The sequence below is a fragment of the Siphateles boraxobius genome, unplaced genomic scaffold (assembly GCF_051911475.1).
Source record: "Siphateles boraxobius isolate OS27281-9 unplaced genomic scaffold, OSU_SipBor_1 22, whole genome shotgun sequence".
In the NCBI taxonomy this organism is placed as follows: Eukaryota; Metazoa; Chordata; class Actinopteri; order Cypriniformes; family Leuciscidae; genus Siphateles; species Siphateles boraxobius.
In genome coordinates, this window is record NW_027508833.1 from 12716927 (window position 1) to 12740258 (window position 23332).

The 23332-nt window shown below is 37.0% G+C and overlaps 1 protein-coding gene across 5 annotated transcripts in view; it reads left to right on the forward strand.

Annotated features, from left to right (window-relative positions):
- tiam2a (TIAM Rac1 associated GEF 2a) overlaps positions 1–23332 on the forward strand; it is a 137572-nt gene that overhangs the window by 104976 nt on the left and 9264 nt on the right. For all 5 annotated transcript variants that reach the window (XM_077238647.1, XM_077238645.1, XM_077238648.1 and 2 more), the window contains 3 exons: positions 18587–18775; positions 22045–22113; positions 22746–22871. In XM_077238647.1, coding sequence (XP_077094762.1) covers positions 18587–18775; positions 22045–22113; positions 22746–22871 — 384 coding nt within the window. The remainder of the gene's footprint in view (positions 1–18586; positions 18776–22044; positions 22114–22745; positions 22872–23332) is intronic.

A 23332-nucleotide genomic window follows, 5' to 3' on the forward strand; every position in this document is an offset into this window, starting at 1 on the left:
ATAAAAAAAATTTCCATCCAATTCATTAATTTTACAAACACTGATATATTGATATTATATACTGATATACATTGCAGTGTCTTTTTGTCTTTAATGTTGGTGAAATTTAAGGTCCCCCTGTGGTAAAAATCAAGCTTTTAATGTTGTTTATATGTCTATGTGGTGTTTTTTAATATGCTTTAAGACAAACCATGGGAAATTTCATGTCAACACCATTGCTGAGTATTTTCTCCTTAAAACTGCAGTGCAATGAAATTGCTGGTGTTTCTGACTACACAAACTTTAATAACGGTTTTATTTTATTGATTTGCAGTGTACGGTAGGTGCATGCCCTTTTTTGTGTTCGTAGAGGTTTTACTTGCACTGCGAGGTGCTCCCAGATGTCGCACAATTAGAACAGATTAATAAACATACTAAATGTTTTAATTCATATCTAAAAGTGCAAAGTGTTTTTTGTAAGAGTTAGGGGATAGGAAATATCATTACTTCAGAAGTCAATGAACAAAATCCCCACAAAACTACAAAAGAAGCGTGCGTGCGTGCGTGTGTGTGTGTGTGTGCATTTTGAGCAGCAGCTACAGTGTCAAAGCTTGTCTGTCAGTGTTTGTTATCACTTAGTAATTAGCCTCTTCAAGGAGCTTTGGCCTTCACACTTGCTCGCTCTTTACTGTCACCAACACAAGAGCTTGTAATGCTAAAGGCTAAACGCTCAAAGACAAAAACTTTGATTGATCTTGGTAAGTTCTTTAATTGCTGAGCTGAGGGATGTCATAAACATTTCAGAGATGCATGTTTTTGTGTATGGACATTGCTTTAAGTCTGCATAGGAAGTATGAGTTTCTCTTAAACTCCTCTTTAAATTAATTCTGCTCCATCCATCATCTATCCCACGAGGCTTTTTTTTTTGGCAGACCAGAGCCCCATTTTTGTATGTTCTATTAATGCAATGCTTGTGATTAAATCAGAACAGATTATTGTGATTTATATAAGGTGTGGCATTCCTCTTTAATTATTTCCAAATAATTTGCTTTTGATTCTACTAATTGCTGCACTTGATTCTAATTTACGGCACTCAGTGTAGTAATAAATATAGGGATGTAATAACGTTTTCCCACGCAAGAAATGGGAATTACTGTTAGGTAAAGCTTTACAAAATTACACAATGTACGTAAATTCCTAGTGTAATTTATTAAAGTATATTGTCCTTTATCTACATCATCATACTTCAAACCCTCTTTGAGAGAGTTATAAGAATTAATGCTATTCTTGATATATGTAACAAGAAATCATTTTTAAAATCTACCAACAATTTCTGGACCTTGTAAGAGCAAAGAAAACAAGGTCAAAACAAGAAGAAACAAGTGTTCTTCTGTTGTCATTGTGTCAGAGTTGTTAATGTGCAAGTAGTCCATTGCCTGAGAAGTTACAACTACTTTAACGTTCTACTTATTAAAACTCAGGAGTTTCATGTAACAGCGTTCAGCACGCATACATACATGAGAATGCAGATGCATTTTATGACTGTCAATTGATTAAAACAATGAATCATTTTCGCTGTGTTAACATGAATTATCTTGAAACTGCTGAAATGTTGCTGTAATTATATTTTCTTTCCAACTGTGCATTCTGAATAATAAATAAATATATTTTGCCACTAACCTACAGCAGTCCAGTGCGCATCTTCTCATTAACAGTCTTTTTCTCTTACTGATCATATTTCACACTTGTTGAGTTTATATTTTTAAATGAATTTGACTGATAAAAAGGATTGCTTGTGTGCGCTGGTGCTCTTATTCCAGTCTTTTAAAATATTTGATTGAATGAATGAATGCACGGTCCTTACCTTAAATTTAACAATGTTATATATTTAATTTAACACTTAACATTAGAGTGTAGAGGAGAATGATAGTCAACTACTTTGGTATGTTTATGTCCAAAATGCTTAATTAATATTCAGTTACATACAGTGACAATGAAAAATGACATTGAATAGTGATTAAATATTCCATGTGATGTTCTGTTGAGTTTAGAAAATTCTTTACACAGTAATCATCAGAATATCTCTTCTCATGTCTCTGAAAATGTCCAGATTTTTCAGTGCGTTTAAACTGTAGTGTATCTGTGCATATTTGCTGTTTTTGTGTTTGCTCTATAGACATGCACTGTAGACTCATATGTGGAATTTCATGTGGAAGTCCCCTGTGTTTGTTTATATTTTCATGGCAAAATATTGGTTGCTTTTGTAGATTTGAAAGTGAAGTGTCCCTTGAAGATTTATATTTAAAGTCTGCTAGTTTCTTAAGCCATAAGCTGTGCACAGTAAACAAGGGGTCTCCCCATCTATAGAGATTTAGTTCTCTGAGTTGCATGCCTGCTCCACTCTTGATGTGCAAATGTATTAATTAAAGGCTCATGTTGATGAGTTGCACTGCTTATTGCTGTCCCACACCAGGACAGAATAAATAAAATTGGAAAACATTGAAAAATTTCATTATTACTTGCCCTCATTTTGTTTCAACCCTTTAAGACTTTTGTTCATCTTTGGAACACAAATGAAGATCTTTTTAATGAAATCTGAGAGCTTTCTGTCCCTCCACTGACAGCCTAAGCAATAACAATATTAAATCCCAGAAAGGTAGTAAAGATATCATTAAAGTAATGTATGTTACTTCCGTGGTTTAACCTCGATTTTATGTAATGACACAAGCGCTTTGCTCAAAAAAACAAATTTACCACTTTATTTACAAAATATCCAACGAGCGTTCACAAGATCATAAAATGAGAATTTATATAAATTTTCCGCTAAATTATGCGATCTGAGGAGGTTTGAACGGACTCTCCTGTCTCACTATACTCTTATTCTTTTAGCCAGAGCAACAGAGGGCGCTCCTGGGCAGAAAACAAGAGTTATATGAGTTAAATTAGTTAATTGGAGTCTGATATCAACAAAAAAGGCACATGGAAGAAAAATGAAACGAAATAAATACACTATTATAATCCCATTTAATTTGTTCTTCAAGTGGTCTCTGTTTTTTTTCCATAATCATATGTATTTTGTATGGCAATGGTTAGCATAAGTAGCCTTTAACATTGCATACAAGTATATTTCTGCCTCATACAGGGATCAGAATCCCCATCGGATCACAAGGAAGTTATTTAAAACACTGGCCCAACAGTGGAAACGTGGACCTCTAAGTGTATTTATGTGCTAGTGGATATGATGTTATTTTATATATTACACCATAGATTGTAGGCTGTCTTTCTGAGTTCATGTTAATGAAGTGTCCTCTATTGCAAAGATTTTTTGCTTGTGGAAATAAGAAACTTCAACTGTCCTTCTATAATTAATCTGCTGAGGAGGTGGATTAGAAGTGGAGGGATTTTTTTATATTGTTTGCGAGGAACAACTGTGAGTCTCTGTGCAGATCTGCTGCTTCTGAAAGCTTTGTAGAAAGCTAATATGAATCTTCAGAATCAGTGTAACTGACTAAAGTGTAATGAAAAGCTCATCCTCGTCTTGGCATTAAGTCGTTTGAATATTTAAATGGTTCAGTTCCACTTTCCAAATTTTCACAAATGATTTAGACCAATCTACGTGTTTATGTAACTGACTTAAAAAAGTTATGAACAGTCATAAAGAAAGAAAAATGTGATGACTAAGTTGTAAGACTAGTCTTAGCATTTTATGCAACGGGCCGCTGTTGAAGTCTCTATGAGTGAACAGTGATAGACACCTGTTCACGTACCTACTCTCTATAATGTCATAGTGGTTGCTATATAATGTATTTTTGGAGTATGTATGGAGGGTAACACGTTATTTTACAGTGTCCTTGTTACATATGTTACATGTTCTTACAATAGTAATAACAGTAAATTAGGCATAATTACATATAGTAAGTACATGTTGTTAACTAATATTAAATATATAATTACACTGTAACAATGACACCTTAAAATAAAGTGTAACCATATGGAGTCTTCTGGACCATTTTTATACATATTCTCTCAATCGCTCCTGTTCCCTAGATTCTGGCACTGTCAACCATCTGTCACAAAGATATGGATTAGGAAATTAACCCTATTTCTAAATGGGAAAAGGGGCTGTATTATTTAGCAAGAAAGCTCTTAAATATCAGGCAATGAACTTAGCTCAGCTTTTAAGTTGATCTCAAACATGGCTTGTCAAAACACTTTTACTAAAATAAGGTGGGAAGTCTTAATCATTAAAAAATATATATCTTTGCCTGCAAAAACTTTAGCTGAACAAAGTGTTCTCAAAAGCCATTTTGGGAGCCACTCCATCATTTTCAGATTCCAGACCCCCAGTGTTTAGCATTGAACTAGGGGGATGGGAATGACTAAGCCAGTCAGTCAGCATATGGCTGTGAGCTGACTAATAATCTGGGCTTATTTAACAGTACTGTACACAGCCAGAGGTCGGGAAGAGATCCGAAGGAGAGGAACAACAAACTCTAGCAGCGCTGCCCATGGGACGGGGTCTGCTCCAATGGTGGAGCAGAGCAAACGGGATGCCAGGCCATGCATCTACCTCACTGCTCTCATCGAGCTCTGCCTCTGTGAGCACTCGCCAGTCGAGTTTCTCTGCTCGTTCCTTAGCATGTGCTGGTTCTGGCCAGACTGCGTCAAGGAAGGCAAGGACATCTTCCTTAACTCAACCCTTTTCACTGTACATCTGCTGCTTCAGAACAAGCTGGCCCGACTGCTAGAGGAGATCTCTGCCTGCGTGGCCTGCCAGAACGCTCCCGAAGGACCCGTTTTCATGGTATCAAATGCTATTGTATTTATAGTAGGGGGGATCAACTCCTGGTCAGTTTTAACCAAAAAGTTTATGTGGATATATTTTTAACAGCGTTGATTGCATTGGTGTTCCTGTCTGAGGAATCATGGCTGTCATAGAAACATAACTATTTTAGCTGTAGCTCATTATCCAACTGTGATAATTCAATATTTGTCATTATCACAATGGTATATTTGTTGGCTTCCTCCACCTTGGGCAAAGCATTTGCTTTTGACACAGTGGGCTTTATTATTAAAAAACTGACTGGATGCTGAAGAATAATAACTGTCTAAAATGTGCACTAGAGCATATAACTGCAAGTGCCTTTCGGGTTGCATGGCACGTTGATTTATGTGTTTTTGTCTTTATTTATCGGGCTTTAAAAAGAAGATGGCTACATGGCACAATTGCTGTAACCTCAGGGATGAATCCCAGCCTGTCAGAGCTCGACTGCGCTGTGACAGGACATTTTCCTCTGAGCAATGGCCATTACTTTCTCCAGGGACACTACATCCTCTTGGCTTCTCATACATTTTTATTTTATTTTGTTGTATGAGCAGCACTCTTGTGCAAGCTCTTGTTGTTAGTTGGAAGTGCCTCGGTTTTCAGATATTAACACAATAACATGAGAATGTCAGACGTTAAGTGGTGCAAGAGTTACTAGCTGTTTGTTTGTGGTGACTTGTTGAGGAAGGGAGTTAGCATTAGTTTAACACCTTGCACACAAAATATACCAAATGAGGTTAATCCTTCTCTTTGGCAAACATACAAGACCTGTAATCCTTCTGCCTCTCACAGTCTCTCTCATGCGACCTTAGAGAAGCCACCACTGTTTATTTCATTCAGCTAATAAAGTGAGAAGTTTGAAGTGCTCAGTGATTGTATTTGTACAGTTTCCTTTTGTTTTATGAAACAAGTTTTGTTACAAATTCAAGTCTGTTTGTGTAGTGTCGGTTTAACGAGTCAATAGTATGTTTCGCAGCTCTAAAAATGGCCTTGTGGAGAACTTGACTTTATGAATTTTTTATGAAGGGTACATTAAGAAGTATTAATCATATGCCCCAAAAATATATCCCACTTTACACTTTTAGAGAACTGGGGGAAAAGATCATGGCAGAGGCAGCTCTCGTTATTTTTTGATATCCTAAAGCAATTGCACTGGTAATAAAAGGTCAGAAGAGCACATTTTATCTTCCGCACGACCAAGACATTGATATTTGTTGTGATGCCAGGGAAAGCCAAACTGAATTTCCGCTTTTCCTTGCCTAACAAGCACAACGTGTTATAAAATTGATATTGATAAAGACTGATATCCACAAAATAATAAAAGCTTGTACTAATGCACACTATTAATGTCGGATTCCCAAGAATTTGTCATTTACCAAATTCTAATAGCTTTCTGTCATGACTGGTATAAAAGTATCTGGTTTACAGTGCTTTTTTAAACTTTACCTCAGTAAAGGATGAGCATATACGGTTAGAGATTCCAAGTGTGGTCCACTCAAATACTTTATGAAATAAAGTTTCAATTCATTCCAATTTATTGGAAATTGGGTGTCAGATTGCACAATAGAATATAAAACTGGCATGGCTTATTCCAAATTTATGGACTCAACTTCATTTGGTATGAATCCAACATGCTTGCATATTGGCGACGTAATGTTTGGTTGCTAACTGTGTTATTACTCATGTAAACCAAGCTTTGTGCTCTCAATGTCCAAACCCGTAATTGTTTCTGATTTATTGTCAGTGTCACTCTAGCACTTGCTCGGGGCTTGTATCTGAGCTGTTTGCCAAATATTTTAGGAACAGCAAGGGCAACAAAATATATTTATTAATAAAATACTGTTTCATGGCTAGCTGGTAAGAAATGTTGATTTTATATTTATATTATATTATATTACATTTTCTCCATTCAGACCACTGACAGATGTGGTTAAAGGTTAGTTTTGATGTAAGGATCTGACTGACAGGTGTTTGTGTTGTTGAGATCCTGCCAGGGTTTAGTGTTACACGACCTGTATGTGAAATAAACCTCTCTCTGAGACGCCATGGGCATCATATTGGTAGATTTTTGTCTAGTGCGCAGAACCAGGCAACACATGTAATTTTGTTTTCACATTAATCCTTCTAAGAATATTGATATTTGCCCGGGAGCTGTGTGATAGCCCGGAGCCAAAATGAGGGGAGTCACGCTCAGTGTTAATGGAAAACTTCAGACTATTTTGATACCGTTAGAAAGCAGATTACATTTTAAAAGAATAAAATAAAATAGATGTATTTTTCTTTCTCCTCTCAACTGTGTTGTTCTGGTTTATATTTTCAGACAATTCACCTTTCAGCATGCATGGTCATGTTAGCCTTAGTGTTCACAGGCCATCCAGAAATGTTTCCAATGTGTTGATGTTATTGTAAGGCTATAGGCCACTGGCAGTGTTTGCAAACTGTCTGAGCGCTTCATTATCCTCTCTGGAAACTGCAGCGGGGTCATGCGAGCCTGCAATTGATATGCAGATTTCAGTGGACAGCAGCAGTTTTAGTCTAGCTGCTTGTATACGTGTACAAAACCAGCTAGTGATCGATTTTTAGAAAGCACCCAAAGCTTAAAAAAGAAATCTAGCCTAACACTTAGAATTATGGAAATGCTTGATGGTTGACTTGCAGTTTGAGGAAGGAGACATGTCTTGAGTGAGTGTGAGTGTGTGACACGACCAGAGCTGAAGAGTAACTCGACAAACATGCCAACTTTCAGGGTGGGCAAGATTAGAAGGAAGAGCAGTTCTCTGGCCAAAAGGACAAAATACCAGGCCATAGCTGCCTGGAGGATACTTTACAGGCTGCTTTTCATGGTGAGTGTATTTATGGGTTCAGAGACAAAGCATCTCAAAGGTGTCTTTATTGACCGCTTGATTGCATTTCTTTTAGGGCGGATCAATTTTGAAATACTGATTGGTGTTTGAGAGAATTGATCCTTATATATACTTATAGTATTTTTTATTATTAGTAATGGGCTTATTTAATTAACAGGTTATTTACATTAATTATTTCATTGTTTATTTGGCAGGTAAATTGTGTATTATATTATATTGAGTCTATTTAATGTTAACAATGGCTTATTAAAGTTTGTTACAAATACATTTCTGGGTTATAGGCAGATGGAACACCATTTACCTTACAGCATAAATATGATATTTATTTTTATTTTATTTATTTTATTTATTTAAAACTTTTGAATAATTTATGCATTTTTAAACATTGTTTCAAAAATAAAACTATAAACAGGAATAAGTACTGTAAAACGCACATTTCGCATAGCTGTTGTTTTTTACCACCAACTATGTTCTGGCCACTATTATATATATATGATTAAAATTCAATTTCGTTTCAGTGTAAACACTGCAGGTTTAGTGATGGTCGCAGACAGGGAAGTGCACTGTAAAATTCAACACTGTAAAGAGTTGTCCCTTTAGCGGTTGAGGCATTACTCGTGAATACCTCAGCTGTGAAGCAAAAAGGCCAGCGCTGGGTCTGTTTTAAATACTTTGAAGTCTTAGGAGTTGTCACCATCTTTGAAAAGCTAGTCTGAAGTTGATATGAGTATTATTATAGGCTCTGTCTCGTTTCCTTTTTGCTTGTGAACTCCTCTCTGAACAGGCTGTCTTTCTTTTAACAATGGCTGTATCCTCGAATGGTTGCCTCTTTGAATGCTCCATTGTGTTAATGATGTTGCTTATTAGTTTAGATTTGGCTATGCTCTGAAATAGTCGGACAATCTTCTCTTTGTTTATGGACGTGACGCAACCACGCAGTGATATGAAACTGACATTTCCTGTGAAATCCAACCTGACAGCTCAAATTATACATTATTATTGTAAAGGTTCTGAATTAGGGTGAGGGTCCCTGTAAAGAGAATTGTTTTTTTTACGTACTATGTTCTGTAGTGCACATTTAACACAGTTGAATGCTCACTAAAAAACAGTTGATTCAGATCATTTCAGATAATTTAGACATGTCTAAAAATGGTAATATATAAGCAGTGGTGGAATGCAACGAAGTACAAATACTTTGTTACTTTACTTAAGTAAAGTACAGATACGTAAAAAATTTACTTAAGTAGAATCAATAGAGCATACTTTTGACTTTTACTTCGTTACATTTTACATCAATTGGTATACTTTCTACTCCACTACATTTCTACAAGATTCCGTTACATTTTCTGATCAGTTTTCCCCCTGCCAAAACGTCTTCCTGACCGTCCGTCTGTTGCATGTTTGTCTCACCAAGTTTGGTTGCCATAGATATTAGTGATGTCCGGTTCGTGAACGAATCATTCTTTTGAACCGGTTCTTTTTAGTGAACCGGTCAAACCAGTACACTAAATCGGACTGAATCGTTCGAAACAGTTCGCGTCTTGCGTCAGCGCTGATTCCGTGTTACTAAAGTTACTCACTTTCAGACATGCCTGACAGTCCCTCTTGTACATTTACTTAAGTACTGAGATTCAGTACTTCCTCCACCACTGTATATAAGTGAATAAGTTGTTTACTTTGTAATTAGATTATCCATTTCCACCAGTTTGACCTATTCAGGGAAATGAACAAATCATAGTTTAGTAGAGGCACTGCCTCCTCTCACATGACTTTTCGCCTGTACTTTGCAGTTATGCTCTTTACATTCATGGTGTTTTAGTAGCTCTATAAGAGCATAGTGAAACCAGGGCATGTCAATGAGACGCTGTATCCCTCTGAATCTTTATCCGCTGTTGGACTGTGACCTCGTTTACACACACTTAAGAAAACGGCTTATTCCAGGGTTTCTGCAGAAAGCAGGGCTCTGAAACTAACGTAGACACATATTCCTTACGTTGTTGAATGGATTAAGAGAAGGTGCTTTTTTACTAGGCAGAGGTGGGAAAAGCAGCGCATTTAAATAGAGGGAATGCATTGACGTCACTTTCCTGCCGGAACACACACCCTCAGCCGGACTGAGTGGCAAAAGAGCGGCTGGGTAACTGGATTCAAAAGGGGAAACTGTGAAAACACAAGTTAAAAAAATCTATTTTCAGTATAAACTAAAGGTTGGACTTGATCTATTGTTCCTTACAACTTACCAAAGATTCAGTTATTAATGTTTTTCATGTACTGTTGATTATTTTTGGCGGCACTGCCTCCACGTGCCTCTGCTACAAATGCAGTTGTGAACAGGGGCCTCATTTATAAAACTGTGCGTAGGATCCTTACTAAAAGTGTACGTGCGCCAGAAAGCTAAAACCGTGCATACGCCAGAACCTGCGCAGAATTCACTTTATAAATCCCAGTTAGCGGAAGATTGTGCGCACATGCGTCTCCTCCCCGAAACAACCATATATGGAGCTTACAACGGCTAGTTTTACTATGCATATCCTCATCTGCATATCATTTGCATATGATTATTCATCCACGTGATAACATGTTTAACGGTACAAGACATTAAGAAAATATGAAATGCAGCTGTGCTGTCACATTAGTTACATATAAAAATTAGTAGCCTATCCTTGACTTGTTTTTGAATAAATAAATCAAATAGTGTAAAATATATTTCGGAGAAAGTTTTTCTCAATCTTTTCCACTGGCCAAAGAGTATTTTTAATTGATTTAAGTTTTTAATGGAAACAGATAGACCTTGTTGTGCATTATTTGCACAAAACAATATTCTCAGACAATCTGCTATTATCATGATAAGAAATTATCTCTTTAGTTAAAACATTAAAACACAGCATGCCAGAGGAAAAGTGTTCGAAAGCATTGCATCCACAACAAATATTTCTATTTATTGAATATAAAAAATGTTGTAACTTCTCAGTAATAATTTAATTTAAGTGTTTAACTCCATTAATCAGAATGGCATATTTAATCTAAAACTTTACAACAGAAGTAAAAGAAAGTTTAAATCATTGTTTTATTTATTTAAACTGTTATTGTGAACATGAACTGTATTTATGATTAGGACTTATAATGAAGATTTACCCTCACCGTTTATTGTGTTAATGATGTTGCTTATTAGTTTAGATTTGGCTATGCTCTGAAATAGTCGGACAATCTTCTCTTTGTTTACGGACGTGACGCAACCACGCAGTGATGTGAAACTGACATTTCCTGTGAAATCCAACCTGACAGCTCAAATTATACATTATTATTGTAAAGGTTCTGAATTAGGGTGAGGGTCCCTGTAAAGAGAATTGTTTTTGTTTTTTTATGTACTATGTTCTGTAGTGCACATTTAACACAGTTGAATGCTCAATAAAAAACAGTTGACTCAGATCATTTGAGATCATTTAGACATGTCTAAAAATGGTAATATATAAGCAGTGGTGGAATGTAACGAAGTACAAATACTTTGTTACTTTACTTAAATAAATTTTTTACGTATCTGTACTTTACTTAAGTAGAATCAATAGTGCATACTTTTGACTTTTACTTCGTTACATTTGACATCAATTATTATACTTTCTACTCCACTACATTTCTACAAGATTCCGTTACATTTTCGTTACATTTTCTGATCAGTTTTCCCTCTGCCAAAACGTCTTCCTGACCGTCCGTCTGTTGCACGTTTGTCTCACCAAGTTTGGTTGCCATAGATATTAGTGATGTCCGGTTCGTGAACGAATCATTCTTTTGAACCGGTTCTTTTTAGTGAACCAGTCGAACCAGTACACTAAATCGGACTGAATCGTTTGAAACAGTTCGCGTCTTGCGTCAGCGCGGATTCCGTGTTACTAAAGTTACTCACTTTCAGACATGCCTAAAGTCCTACGGTTTTAGATGCGTTATGCTATGCATCAGTTTCACTAAAGGGCCCAACGCGCTCGCTGGCGTGGACATTTAAGAAGGGATGGATGTCTGCTTCATGTGATAGGCTTGGTGAGTGAAATTATATTTGTATTATCTTTCTGTATATGTATACATTTCTTTAGATGTTATGTCTAAAAGTGACCAAAAAGACATTTAACTCCAGCTCACCATCGGTGTCGCCAAACTGCTCCATCTCCAAAATGTTCATACGCATGGGTCAGAGTTTGCGTGCAGGTGCGCAAATTTTCCTGTCAAGTTTGTTTTTTATAAATCACAACTTGTGCGTCGGAAGTGGCGTACGCCTCTTTCGGGCCTGTTTTGTGTGTACGCAATGGTTAAAAAATGAGGCCCCAGATGTGCCCTGACCACCTCCAAAAATGTCTTTTCAATTTTCAAAATGCATTGAACCCTGTCTTTATTTAGTGTTGTCCATCGTATTCAGATAACCTGAAACAGATGTTAATAAGGTCTGAGTGGGGCCAATTGTGTCATTCGGATCGCAAGCTTTCAAAACGTGCTCTGCCAAGCAGTTTTGTTCCTCTTCAAACCGTGAGCTGTGAAAATTTTCTGTCAAGTAGGATAGATTGTCAGACTGAAGCTTTTTGACAGCTGGTATCAGAGCACTAGAGGAGCCATCATCTAGGGAAAACCTGAACTGAAGTTTAACTATGTTATGTCTTGCACTATGTTGCATGTCTTTTTCACCTCCACACAATTCATTTATTTTATCTTAATTAGATATTTAAGATACCTAACATGCAAACAGACATTTTATGTTACCACTATGCAGTACCGTTCTGTAATTCTATATCTATATTTGGAGGTTTGCCCTGGTTGCTGGTCATATTCTCAGTGACTTGAATTTATACAGCCAGTTCACACTAAGTGTAAATGTGTGTGTGTCGTGAGGAGAGCCTCACAGATAATTTGCAGGTGCTTCCGTGAGGCTAACAGGAACCTGTATGGGGTCATCACAACCTGCAGAGCTTCTCTTAACCTCCTGGTGACACAAGCACTAGCCACAATTACTTTTATCTGTCTGTGCCGGGCTGGGCTTTCCCACCTATTCTACAACAGGTGCTCCATTAATGCGTCAGCATGATGTCTCCTGCCTCCCTCGGCCTCTTATTGATGTGTTTGGAGTTTTTATTATACCCAAAATCTTGCTGTTTGAGAGTATATCACGTGAGAGCATTGGGAAGGATCGGGTATTAAAGGGATAGTTCAGCCAAAAATTCTGCTATAATTTAGATACCTTCATGTTATTCCAAATTGGTTTGCATTTCTTTCTTCTGTGAAACACAGATATACTATCACTTTAATGGTTAGACCCCCATTCACTTTTAAAATGTCTTTTAAAAGAAATTCATAGAGTAAATGATGACAGGACAATCTTTTTTCTTTTTTTTTTTTTTTACTGATTTTTACTATTCTAATTAAATTTCTGGTTAACCCTTATCAACTGAAATTAGATGAAAGTGTCTATAAAAGTTCTTCAGTGGCACAACTTTTTTAATAACAGATTTAATAACTCTTGATCCCATAACAAAGTTTTATCCACATTATTGTCAGTCAGACAGGAAAATAAATAATTTTCAGTATATCTGAATATAGTGAAAACATTTTGTAATAGTATGTTGTATTGTGTTTGTTTGCAAAGCTTAGTTGAGCCACTGACACAACTTACCCCAAAGCTGATACCAGATGCTTCATTTGATAATTGACTGCCAATCTTTAGCCAAAAAAATTGGCATGATTTTATACAGTACATTGAAAATTCACCAACATGTATGATATATATTTTTATACCTGGAAACGTTTGCAATGAAAAAGAAAATTGACCTGTCATGAAGAAAATAACTTGTATTACTATGCAGGGCTTGACATTAACTTTTTTGCCCACCAGCCACTCTGGCGACTGGTTTTCCAAAGTTTCTGGGCACTCAGCATGGGGAAAAACTGTAATATTGATATTTATATGATATTTTCATTTTCTCATACAGTAATTTGTCAGCAGGTATATTTTAGCTGGTGTCACTTTTTATGCTCAATTTTTTATCACCATTTATGCGCAATAAGCAGCAAAAATAACAAAATTTAGTACTGAGAGTCGGCTTTATGCTTGCAAACTTTGTATTTGAGCACAAACCCTGTGGGAATTTGTAAAATTATGTGTAGTACGCGCAATCCCACGCCGATATTCAAGCCCTGTAACACCAACAATATTCATCTGGTGCAAATGAAAGGAGTGAGTGAGGAGAGGGGGTTTGTGTGTCACTCGCTGTCGGAGAGATGAGAGAGAGAAAGACCAGCTGGTATTTTGTATCCGTTCTGCGGAAAATGAGTATTGGAAGCGTTTCAGATATATTCAGTATTTCAGGTGCCTTTTTAAAAGACTAGAATTTGTTTTTGTTTTTTTAGCCTATATATAAAATGAAACCCAGAGTGACTGTGTTAGTCACTAGTCACACCGCTAAAATCCACCTGCATTTGTCAAGCCAGGTTACTATGTATGCTGCATATGAGGGCCCTTTCTAAGTATACTGTAGGGTCATGTGACAAAAAATATGCAGCTTGATTACACCGTTTACTCACTGACAAATTTTACCCCACTCATGCTGTTTGAACATATTCATTAATATTATTTTTCTACTTGTGTGCATACAGTTCATGCTATTTATACTTCATATCAAGATGTGTCCACAATGCATATTTCATGCAACCTATATGCTGAGGCATAATGTTGATTTTTCACTGCAGTATTTTTGAGGCTTCTTAATCTCTGTTTAATAATGTCTGAGAAGATGTCCTGGGAGCCCCAGTGTTTACTTTGGGTGGTCCTACCTAGCGTTCTGTCTTACCCCTTTTCCACCAAAAAAGAACTGGTTCGGAACTGGTGCTGGTTCAAAGTTAGTTCGGAGTTGGTTCAACTTGCGAACCTTCTCAGAACCGGTTTGTTTTCCCACTGACTAGACCGCCCAGCGAACGACGTCGTTACGTCACTGTGAACGTCGCCATACAGAAACGCTTGCAAGTACATTATTTTGGGATTATCTCTAACTTGCGTACCATGAAGGCTTTAAAAACAATTGAAATAAGTAAGTCTTTTAATCTTTTCCTTTGATATGTAATCTTTTCTGATTAGTTATGTACCTCTGTCTTGTCTTTTATTTCTTTCCGTTTATTTGTTCTATAGTTTTCTTCTTTGCTTACATAATGTTTTCAATAAAAAAATAAAATTTAAAAAAAGCTAGAAACGCTTGCGCCAACTTCAAGCATAATAATTACAATGGTGGACTACATCGTGTTTCTGCAAATGTTTCTCCTGGCTTTGCGGTCAGAAAATATGTTTAGGACACATCTAAACCCGCCTCCAGCCCCGCCGTAAGCATGACACGGTGGTAAAAGAACGGTTCTCTGGTTCTAGTCCAGCAAAGAGTTGGTGCCGCTTTGGAACCAGTTTTCCTGGCCGAGAACCGGTTCTTTGGCTGTCGAAACACAAAGAACCGGTTCGCGAGTAGGCACCGGCTCCGAACCGGCTCTCAAAATGCTTTGGTGGAAAAGGGGTATCTGATGATCGGGCTGAGCTTTACCGTACCTCTTGCTCTTTCTCTCTCGGTACACTAAACTGACTTTGAAGCCGCTGCTGCACATGGTCTCTGGAGTGGCCGGTCTGTAATTAGTAAACCCAACTGCAGAACAATCTGTGAGATCCCTTTTTTTCTCTTTTTTTTTTCTCTTCTGGTTTAGTCACGACTCATTTCACACAAACACACTTTGCAGTGCTCTCCGTTTCCTGTATATTGATCGGTTGTTGTAAGGTCTTTGGTCAACTGGACTCAAGTTAACGTACATGTTAAGACAGGTCAAAGTGCTGAATTTATATATTTTTTGCAGCAGCAGGATGTATGTACTCTGTTCAATATGGAGTTTGTCTGGCTGGTTTAAAGCCAGAAAAGGGCTTTGGTGTTGTTTTTGTCCCCTGTGGGCACATATCTGTCCTTGTCAGCTGTTTCACTTGTTCACAGCTCTCTGAGAGTTGAAACTGAGATGCTGAAGCCTTTATTTTGAGACATTCACTGTAAGCGATATTGCTGTTTGTATTGATGTACGACCTTAATAAGAACTTGGCTGGGATCCTTACCAGTGTAAGAGCTATACACATGAGATGTGACCCTCCAAATCATCAGTGTCGTATTATTTTGAAACCGATCACAATGTTTAAGAAGATGTGAGCAGCTACGGTCTCTGGGGTGTAGATCCAGCATAAATTATGTAATTTTTGCACACGCTTCTTATATGGACCACTTCTGTCACTTTGTCATCTTTGCTCATCACGTTCCTGACTGTTTCTTCACAACGGCTAGGAAAAGCATTCAAATATGTGTTTTCCCAAAAACGCATTGATAACAGTGGAGAACTAATGACTTGTTAATATTTACTCTAAATTGCACTAAAAACTGTATTTTTAATTACGAACTGTCATTTGTGTAGTACAACATACATTTGTTTCATATTTTATAAAACACTTGACATTTGAACTTAATAAACATGCCAATTTCATTCTCATGTCCAAATGAGTAATTTGTTTTCTTTTAGTCCAGTAGTTTTCTGTCTATAAATTCGTCGTTTAGGTCTACTCGCACTAAAGCAGTTGTTCATATATATTTCCGGTCTTAACACCAGTGTGTAGGGTTGCCAACTGTCCCGTATTAGCCGGGACGTCCCGAATATTGGGCCTAATTTATTTGTCCCGTACGGGACCTCCCTTGCCCGTTTATTGACTGCTACGCTGATCTAACCACTGACTGTTGCATACAACAGCAACACGACACTTGAGAATGATCACGACACCGGTCATCATCCACTCACAGCCCACACTCGTGCATTTCAGACCATACAAATAACAAACTCTAATTTGAGAATTAATTATTCTTTTGGGACAAATCATTGTTTGATTTACGCTTAGAGTCCTCTGCTGTCTGGTCGCTCCAGGTTCGATCCGGACTCGCGCTAACGGCAAATCCCTTTCACTGTCCGGCCGGGTTTTGATTTTGGCAAATCAGTTTTGGCGAAATCAAACAACGTGATTATTGTTCATGAATCCAACATCCAGCCACGCAAGAAAACATGAAATCTTCCTGAGGGAAAATATGCTTAATTGATTTGCTGCTAAATAAACATTTCTGATTATTATTAATGTTTAAAAAAAAAAAGTCAGGATTCTTTGATGAATAGAAGGTTCAAAGAAGATATATCTGAAATAAAAAAGCTTTTGTAACATTAGAAATGTCTTTACTGTCACTTTTGATAAATGTAATGCGTCCTTGCTGAATAAAATTAGGATATTACTTTCTTTCATTTCTTTAAATTTTAATAAATTTTCATTTTCAATGTAGTGTATAATTGTACAAAAGCTTTCTATTTCAGATAAATGCTATTATTTTGAACTAAGGTTTGTGTAATGTGACTCTTTTAGTGTGACCTTAAAATTTGTTTTAGAAATAAATTGTACATAAATAGGTTAAGCAAAACAAATGTGTTTATGTCTGAGAACCATTTTAACACAGTACAAATATTTTAAGTGTCCCTTATTTTCCTGTAAAATTTTTCTTTTCTGAAGTTGGCAACCCTACCAGTGTGTCTTAATCCCATAAATGATAAATGGAAGTTTACTGACATCATCAAAGACTGGTAGCCCAGCATACAGTACATGTGGGTCTCGTCCATCAGGGGTGAGCAGCGCCAGTGGACCATCTGAGAGCTGGATCATACAGTGGCGCTGTGGGGAACACATTAGCTAAATTAGCATTAGCTACTTCAGGAATTGGCAAAGAAGATGCTTCATTAATTTTGTTTAATGAGCTAAACAACAAAAGTTAATTGCAGAACTTTTTCCCAGCTCTAATTATATCATTATGTATATAATTGATGGAAGGAATAAATTAAGGCGTTAGCCAAGTTAGACTGAAAACAACAGGTGATTTGCCAGTAGATAAATGCATTATGGATTATCTCTTTCTTTAAAATGCAGAGCAGAGGTGTGGATTCGGAAGACAATTAATTTATTTGGTTATTTATCAAAAACAGACTGGGTATTTTTTTGTGGGAAGCGGGAAAAACGGGAACATATACAAACCAACAATATTGAAACAACAGTGGTATGAAAACTAAATGGGACAAAATGAAAATGTGTTTTGGTATATATTTTTATTATATTCATTACTATTTTATATATGTTTCTCACCTTACATTATTACTGTTGCTGCTGTACTAATATTACTTAAAGGGATAGTTCACTTCAAAATGAAAATTCTGTCATAATTTACTCACGCTCAAGTTGTTTCAAACCTTTCAAACGAATTTCTTTCTTCTGATAAACACAATGGAAGATATTAGGAAGGAATCCCAGTAACCATACAGTTAATATACCCTATTGACTTCTATAGTAGTAAAAAAAAAACTATGGAAGTCAATGGGGTATATCAACTGTTACCGACATTCTTCAAAATACCTTAATTTGTGTTCAGCTGAAGAACGGTTCTGTTTATCGCTGCTCTCCCTGGTCTTATCCATGCTTGGCTGCATGTTACCCAAAAAAGAACCGAACCACCAATCCAAACTGTATGCTAATTATCAATTGTCTTTGACGGAATTGGTGAGTGAAAATTGTTTCAAAGATCAGAGCCATAGCCGTGTGGGCAAGTCCGACATACAGTGGGGTTGCACTTCATGCCACTAGTCCTAGTCTAATGTCACACATTCTAGTCCTGACTCGTTCAAATTCCTCTCTCTCTTCTCTCGTGATTTCTGTCTTATTTAAATAAAATCCAAAAAAGCCACACAAAAAAAATCCTATACATTTGTGTGTGTGTGTCCTCTATTGTTTTCCTAAATATTTGATTGTTTGACATTGGTATCTAATTTAGTGTTACCTTAATTGTGTCTCCTACAGAGTGTGGATACAGTGTGTTCGCTTTACAACTCCTTCCAGGAAGGCTCTGGGGGTCTGATGGAGGGCCAGGAGGAGCAAACGGTGCCAGAGGTCCCCATGCTCAGGCCCTGTCCGCGTCACATGTCTGCCACAGAGAGACTGCGAAAGGTCATCCAGGAATTAGTGGACACAGAAAAATCCTATGTAAAGGTGAGAACCGAGCCTCTAATCCCCTATTAACATACTTCAGCTGAAAGAAATGATCTCTCACGGCGAGTAGAAATCCATGTGCATGTAGTCATCTGTACGATACTTCGACTTCATTAACATCACATCACAGATTTATCCGGAGCTATGTTGATCTGCAAGTCATACCTCAAAATAATGATAAACCTATGAGGTGAAAATGGCTGTTTTAGCAAAACACGTTTGATGAATAGAGTCCCGAAGGACCGCCTATTAATTAACTGAAAAGATAGCCTCCCCTCTTATCGGTTTCCTCAGTAATACTGAGACTGGCAACACATAAATGAAATGAAGGGGGTCGGTCCTGCGCTGGAGCTATTTGTCTGTCATATGCTGCATCGGCACTGGCAGACAGCTATAAATCAGCCTAATGAGAATGTTGAGGTTGATGCACCGACAATCTGCCGATGCCATAACATAGCCACCGCACATGGCAATGGGTTGAAACAGGTGTCAGGGGAAGACTTTGGCTGTTTAAACCTACTGTGACAGGAATCTCCCTGATTAATGGCACTGCTAAACCATCAAATTTAATTACTTTTAATATGAAACAAAATCTGAGCTTTCAGATTGTGTAAATTTTATAACGAAATTCAAACAATAAATGTCGTTTTGATCCACGTTAATGTTTGCGTCAGATGGTGTGACGGAGCATAACTTCCTTTTCGCGGCTTTCTGTGTTTTTAATTTTATACAGTAGGGGCGCATTTAGGCATTTGTGTAAGAGTACTGAATCTTCTGATCAAAACACAGGTGACGAAGAAGCAGAAACAAGCTGTCCCTGCGTCTCAATGTCCATATTATCCATCATTAATAGTATGTGAGATCAGAATAAGTGTGTCCCAAAGCATAGTATGTTGAAAAGAGTATGCCAGAAGTCCCCGGATGGTCTAGCCTATTATTCCCGATGGATTTTCGAAGTGTGGATCCGTGCATACTATAGAGGCTAATATTACCCACAACCCATTGCGCTTTTGGTGGAGGATCTACAAACACAAGTAAAAAATTTTAAAAAACTACAAAACATGGCAGATTTGTGCGACCAATGATGCAGATAAAGGTTTGAGTGACTAATCAAAGTTTAACCTGCTAAAAAAAATATTTATTCAATGTTATCTGTGTTATATTTCATCTGCAATAACAATGTGGACTTTTATAAAGATCTGTTTGGCCATTAACTTTTAAATGCATCATTATGCATTAATATGAGGAGAGTTCTCCGCATGAGAGACCAACGACTGCAGATCAACATGCTATTTGCATTTCTCTCTGATTTTAGAGGATTTTAACTGTGACAAGATGATTGACAGGTCAGTTTACTGTGTCAGGATGTGACAGAGCAACCATTAAAGGCGCAATTGTATGACGTGATAGTATGTCCCAAAGCTTGTCTACTTTTTGCTACACTCTAAAAAATATCTACTTTTTCTTCACAGTACATACTTTTAGGGTGCAGTGTAAGTAGACGAATTGAGACGCAGCATATATCTTATGTGAGCAGATGCATATGTAAAATAACGCGATAATCAACAATAAAAAGCATATAAATCAAATCTGCGTAATGCTTTTGATTGAAATGCCGACCCAGGACAGGCTATAGGACTGTGCAAACATTAGGTGTGTTGATGGATTTTCTCAGCTTTTTACTCAAAATGTTGCTTTTTTATTAAACTTACACAAATTCAAGTGTTAATAAAAAGGAATGCATGAAGCTAGAATAAAATGTTTACCTCAAGCTGATTGGCCTCTGCTGATCCTGCAACCAATGAGATTTAGAAAAATTTAAATTTTTAGAATTCCACTAAACCCTCCACTTCCCCCAGCTCCACCTGCCTAGATCTGCTATGGGATCTAGGCAGGTGGAGCCTAGAGCCTGCTCACAGCAGCACATCTGTGTATTTATTAGCAGTAGCAAGTCCATACTTGCTCTGCAGCAGCGTAGCAAATCTAGTCCGTCAAGACCAAATCATGAACATATTCAATAACATACTAAAACTATTTCAATAGTTGTCAGGATTGAAATGTTTATTGACAATTCAGTCTTTATTTGAGTGTTGATTTATTAGGTATGTAAGGGATAATACAAGCTGTGCATTAAACAATTTTAGTGCACGGCGTGGAGGCAAAGCATAGTGGTTGTGCATTCAAATTGTTTAATGCACAGCTAGCTGTGGATTATCCCGCTTATACCATGGTCATTTGCCAGCATTGACAAGTTAAAGCTGTTATTGATGCTTGCAGCGCAGTATTTAACTGGAAAGGTAAAAACGGACTATATTTTTTAATGTCTGTGTGTGCAAAGCAGTGCATTAATAACTAAGTTAATTAATGAATAATTAATAATTAAGTTAAATTTGTTATTGATAGAAACTGAGATTAAATCGAGTATTCCGACAGTCCATGGTATTAATGAATGATGTGATTGATAAATTATTAAATAAACATTTATTTTTAGTTTCACTTTTTAAGCTGAATGAAAACTTTGATTTCAGTTTCAGGGTTTCAGTAAAAAAAAAAGAATAATTTCGTTGCATCACTAAAAATGTTACTCTATCTTAGGTAGGGGTTCGAGTCCTTACACATTTTTTACTACTTGATATGTTTATTTAAATGTTTTAAATCTTTTATGATATATCTGAATTGAGTGTATGTAGTATTTTAGTTGATCACTGCTGTCAAATCTCTGATTTCTGAGAGATGCCCAAAGGCAATTTGATTTGCGATAGCGCTCCACTCGTTTCATTCATAAAGTTTACACTCATTCGTGTATCATATGTCGTTTAAATGCTTTAAACCTTGTACGATATCCAATAGTAGAAAATGTGTATGATGTAGTTTAGTTGATGTATCACTCTTGTCAGAGCCCAGGCAACACGACAATTTTATTTTACATTCATTCACCTCACATTCATTATTGCATAGTGATTTTAGAGGTTTATGTGTAATATATTGCTATGCTATCCCTGGCTCACCTATTATCCAGCAAACACGAGTGAATGGGTCTGCCAAAACAAGATTATATTATTCATTAATAAGGCATTCAACCTCGGGCACATTCCTAATCCTAACAGGTTGTTTTTTTTCTGACCTTAAATTTATGAACCGACAGTATGAGGATACTATATTACCCATATACAGCTGGATATAATGTGGTAAAAACAATTCTGGAGATGTGAAAAGCTAATTCAAAGAGTGCTCAGGATTTCTTATTCTCCTCTGTTTCTTCTATAAAGGACCTGAACTGCCTGTTTGAAATTTACCTGAAGCCCCTACAAAAGGAGACCTTTCTCACCCAAGACGAGGTAAAGCTAAACCCATACTGGAAATAGATTCAAGGGGTCAGTGTTAGATTGAGTTGTCAGATAACCGATAGCACAGTGATAAATCTTGCTTCATTTGCCACAAGCTTGCATGTCCCCACTTTCCCTTCTCCTGTGACTGATGCCAAAGACTCACACGTTTAACTTGCCAGTTTTCAGACTGCCGCCCAGTGAACTGGATATGACCCTGACACGGCTCATGATGTCCCTGAGGAAAGATCAGTCAATATGTGCTGAGAAGTGGGCCATATTAAAGCCCCGTTAATGGACGCAGGAGCATGCCCTCGCACCCATTAGACAAGGACTAAACATAAAGTGGCTTTAGCGCTGGAAGTTACTTGTGACAATGTGGGTGGCAATAACAATTTAGTAAGAGGCCTGTGTAAGAAAGTCTATGCTAGACAGCTGAAACGAAATCTGCAGATTTAAATGGAGTCCGTTTTCTTTGAAGTATTAAATTTGTACCCTGTTATGTAATTTTTATGTAAGCTTTTACATTTATTTTTTTTAAACAGCCTTACACACTGAAATCCCTTGCTTGCATGCTGTTTTTAATAAATTAATATTGAAATATTGAATGTTCTGTTTAATGGTTGTGGATTTCCTTTCCCCAGATGGAAAGTCTTTTCGGCAGCCTTCCAGAGATGCTGGACTTCCAGAAAGTTTTCCTGCAGACCCTGGAGGAGAAGATCAGTTCCTCTCCTAACTTCCACACACTCGAGACCCCTGTGCAATTCAAGGTGGACATCCAAACTTGGCTTTCATTTATACTCTCGTCCGTAATATATGAGCATTTTAGTAGAGAGCTCCCTGTAACATTTTTTTTTTTAAGTAAAAGGAATAGATCACCCTTTTTTTTTTATTCTGACATCATTTACTCAAGTTTTTTCTTCTTCCATGGAACACAAAAGGGTTTATTGATTTAGTCACAAAATGTGGAAATTCATGCCAAGTTTGAATGTGCAAATGCAAATGGGAGAAAGATTTTCAATTAAAAAGCTTTGTATAGCGCATGAGTCATATAGGCTATGTTTATTGTTCTTAATGAATTTTTGTCAGTTTTGGAGCCCTGTGTGGTTTAATTATGATAAAGAGCAGCTCGAGCATATTCACTGCAAAACAGCTCCTTTTGTGCCTCATGGAAGAAAATCAAAGAGGTCTGGAATGACTTGTGGGATGGGTAACATTAAAAGTGTTACTC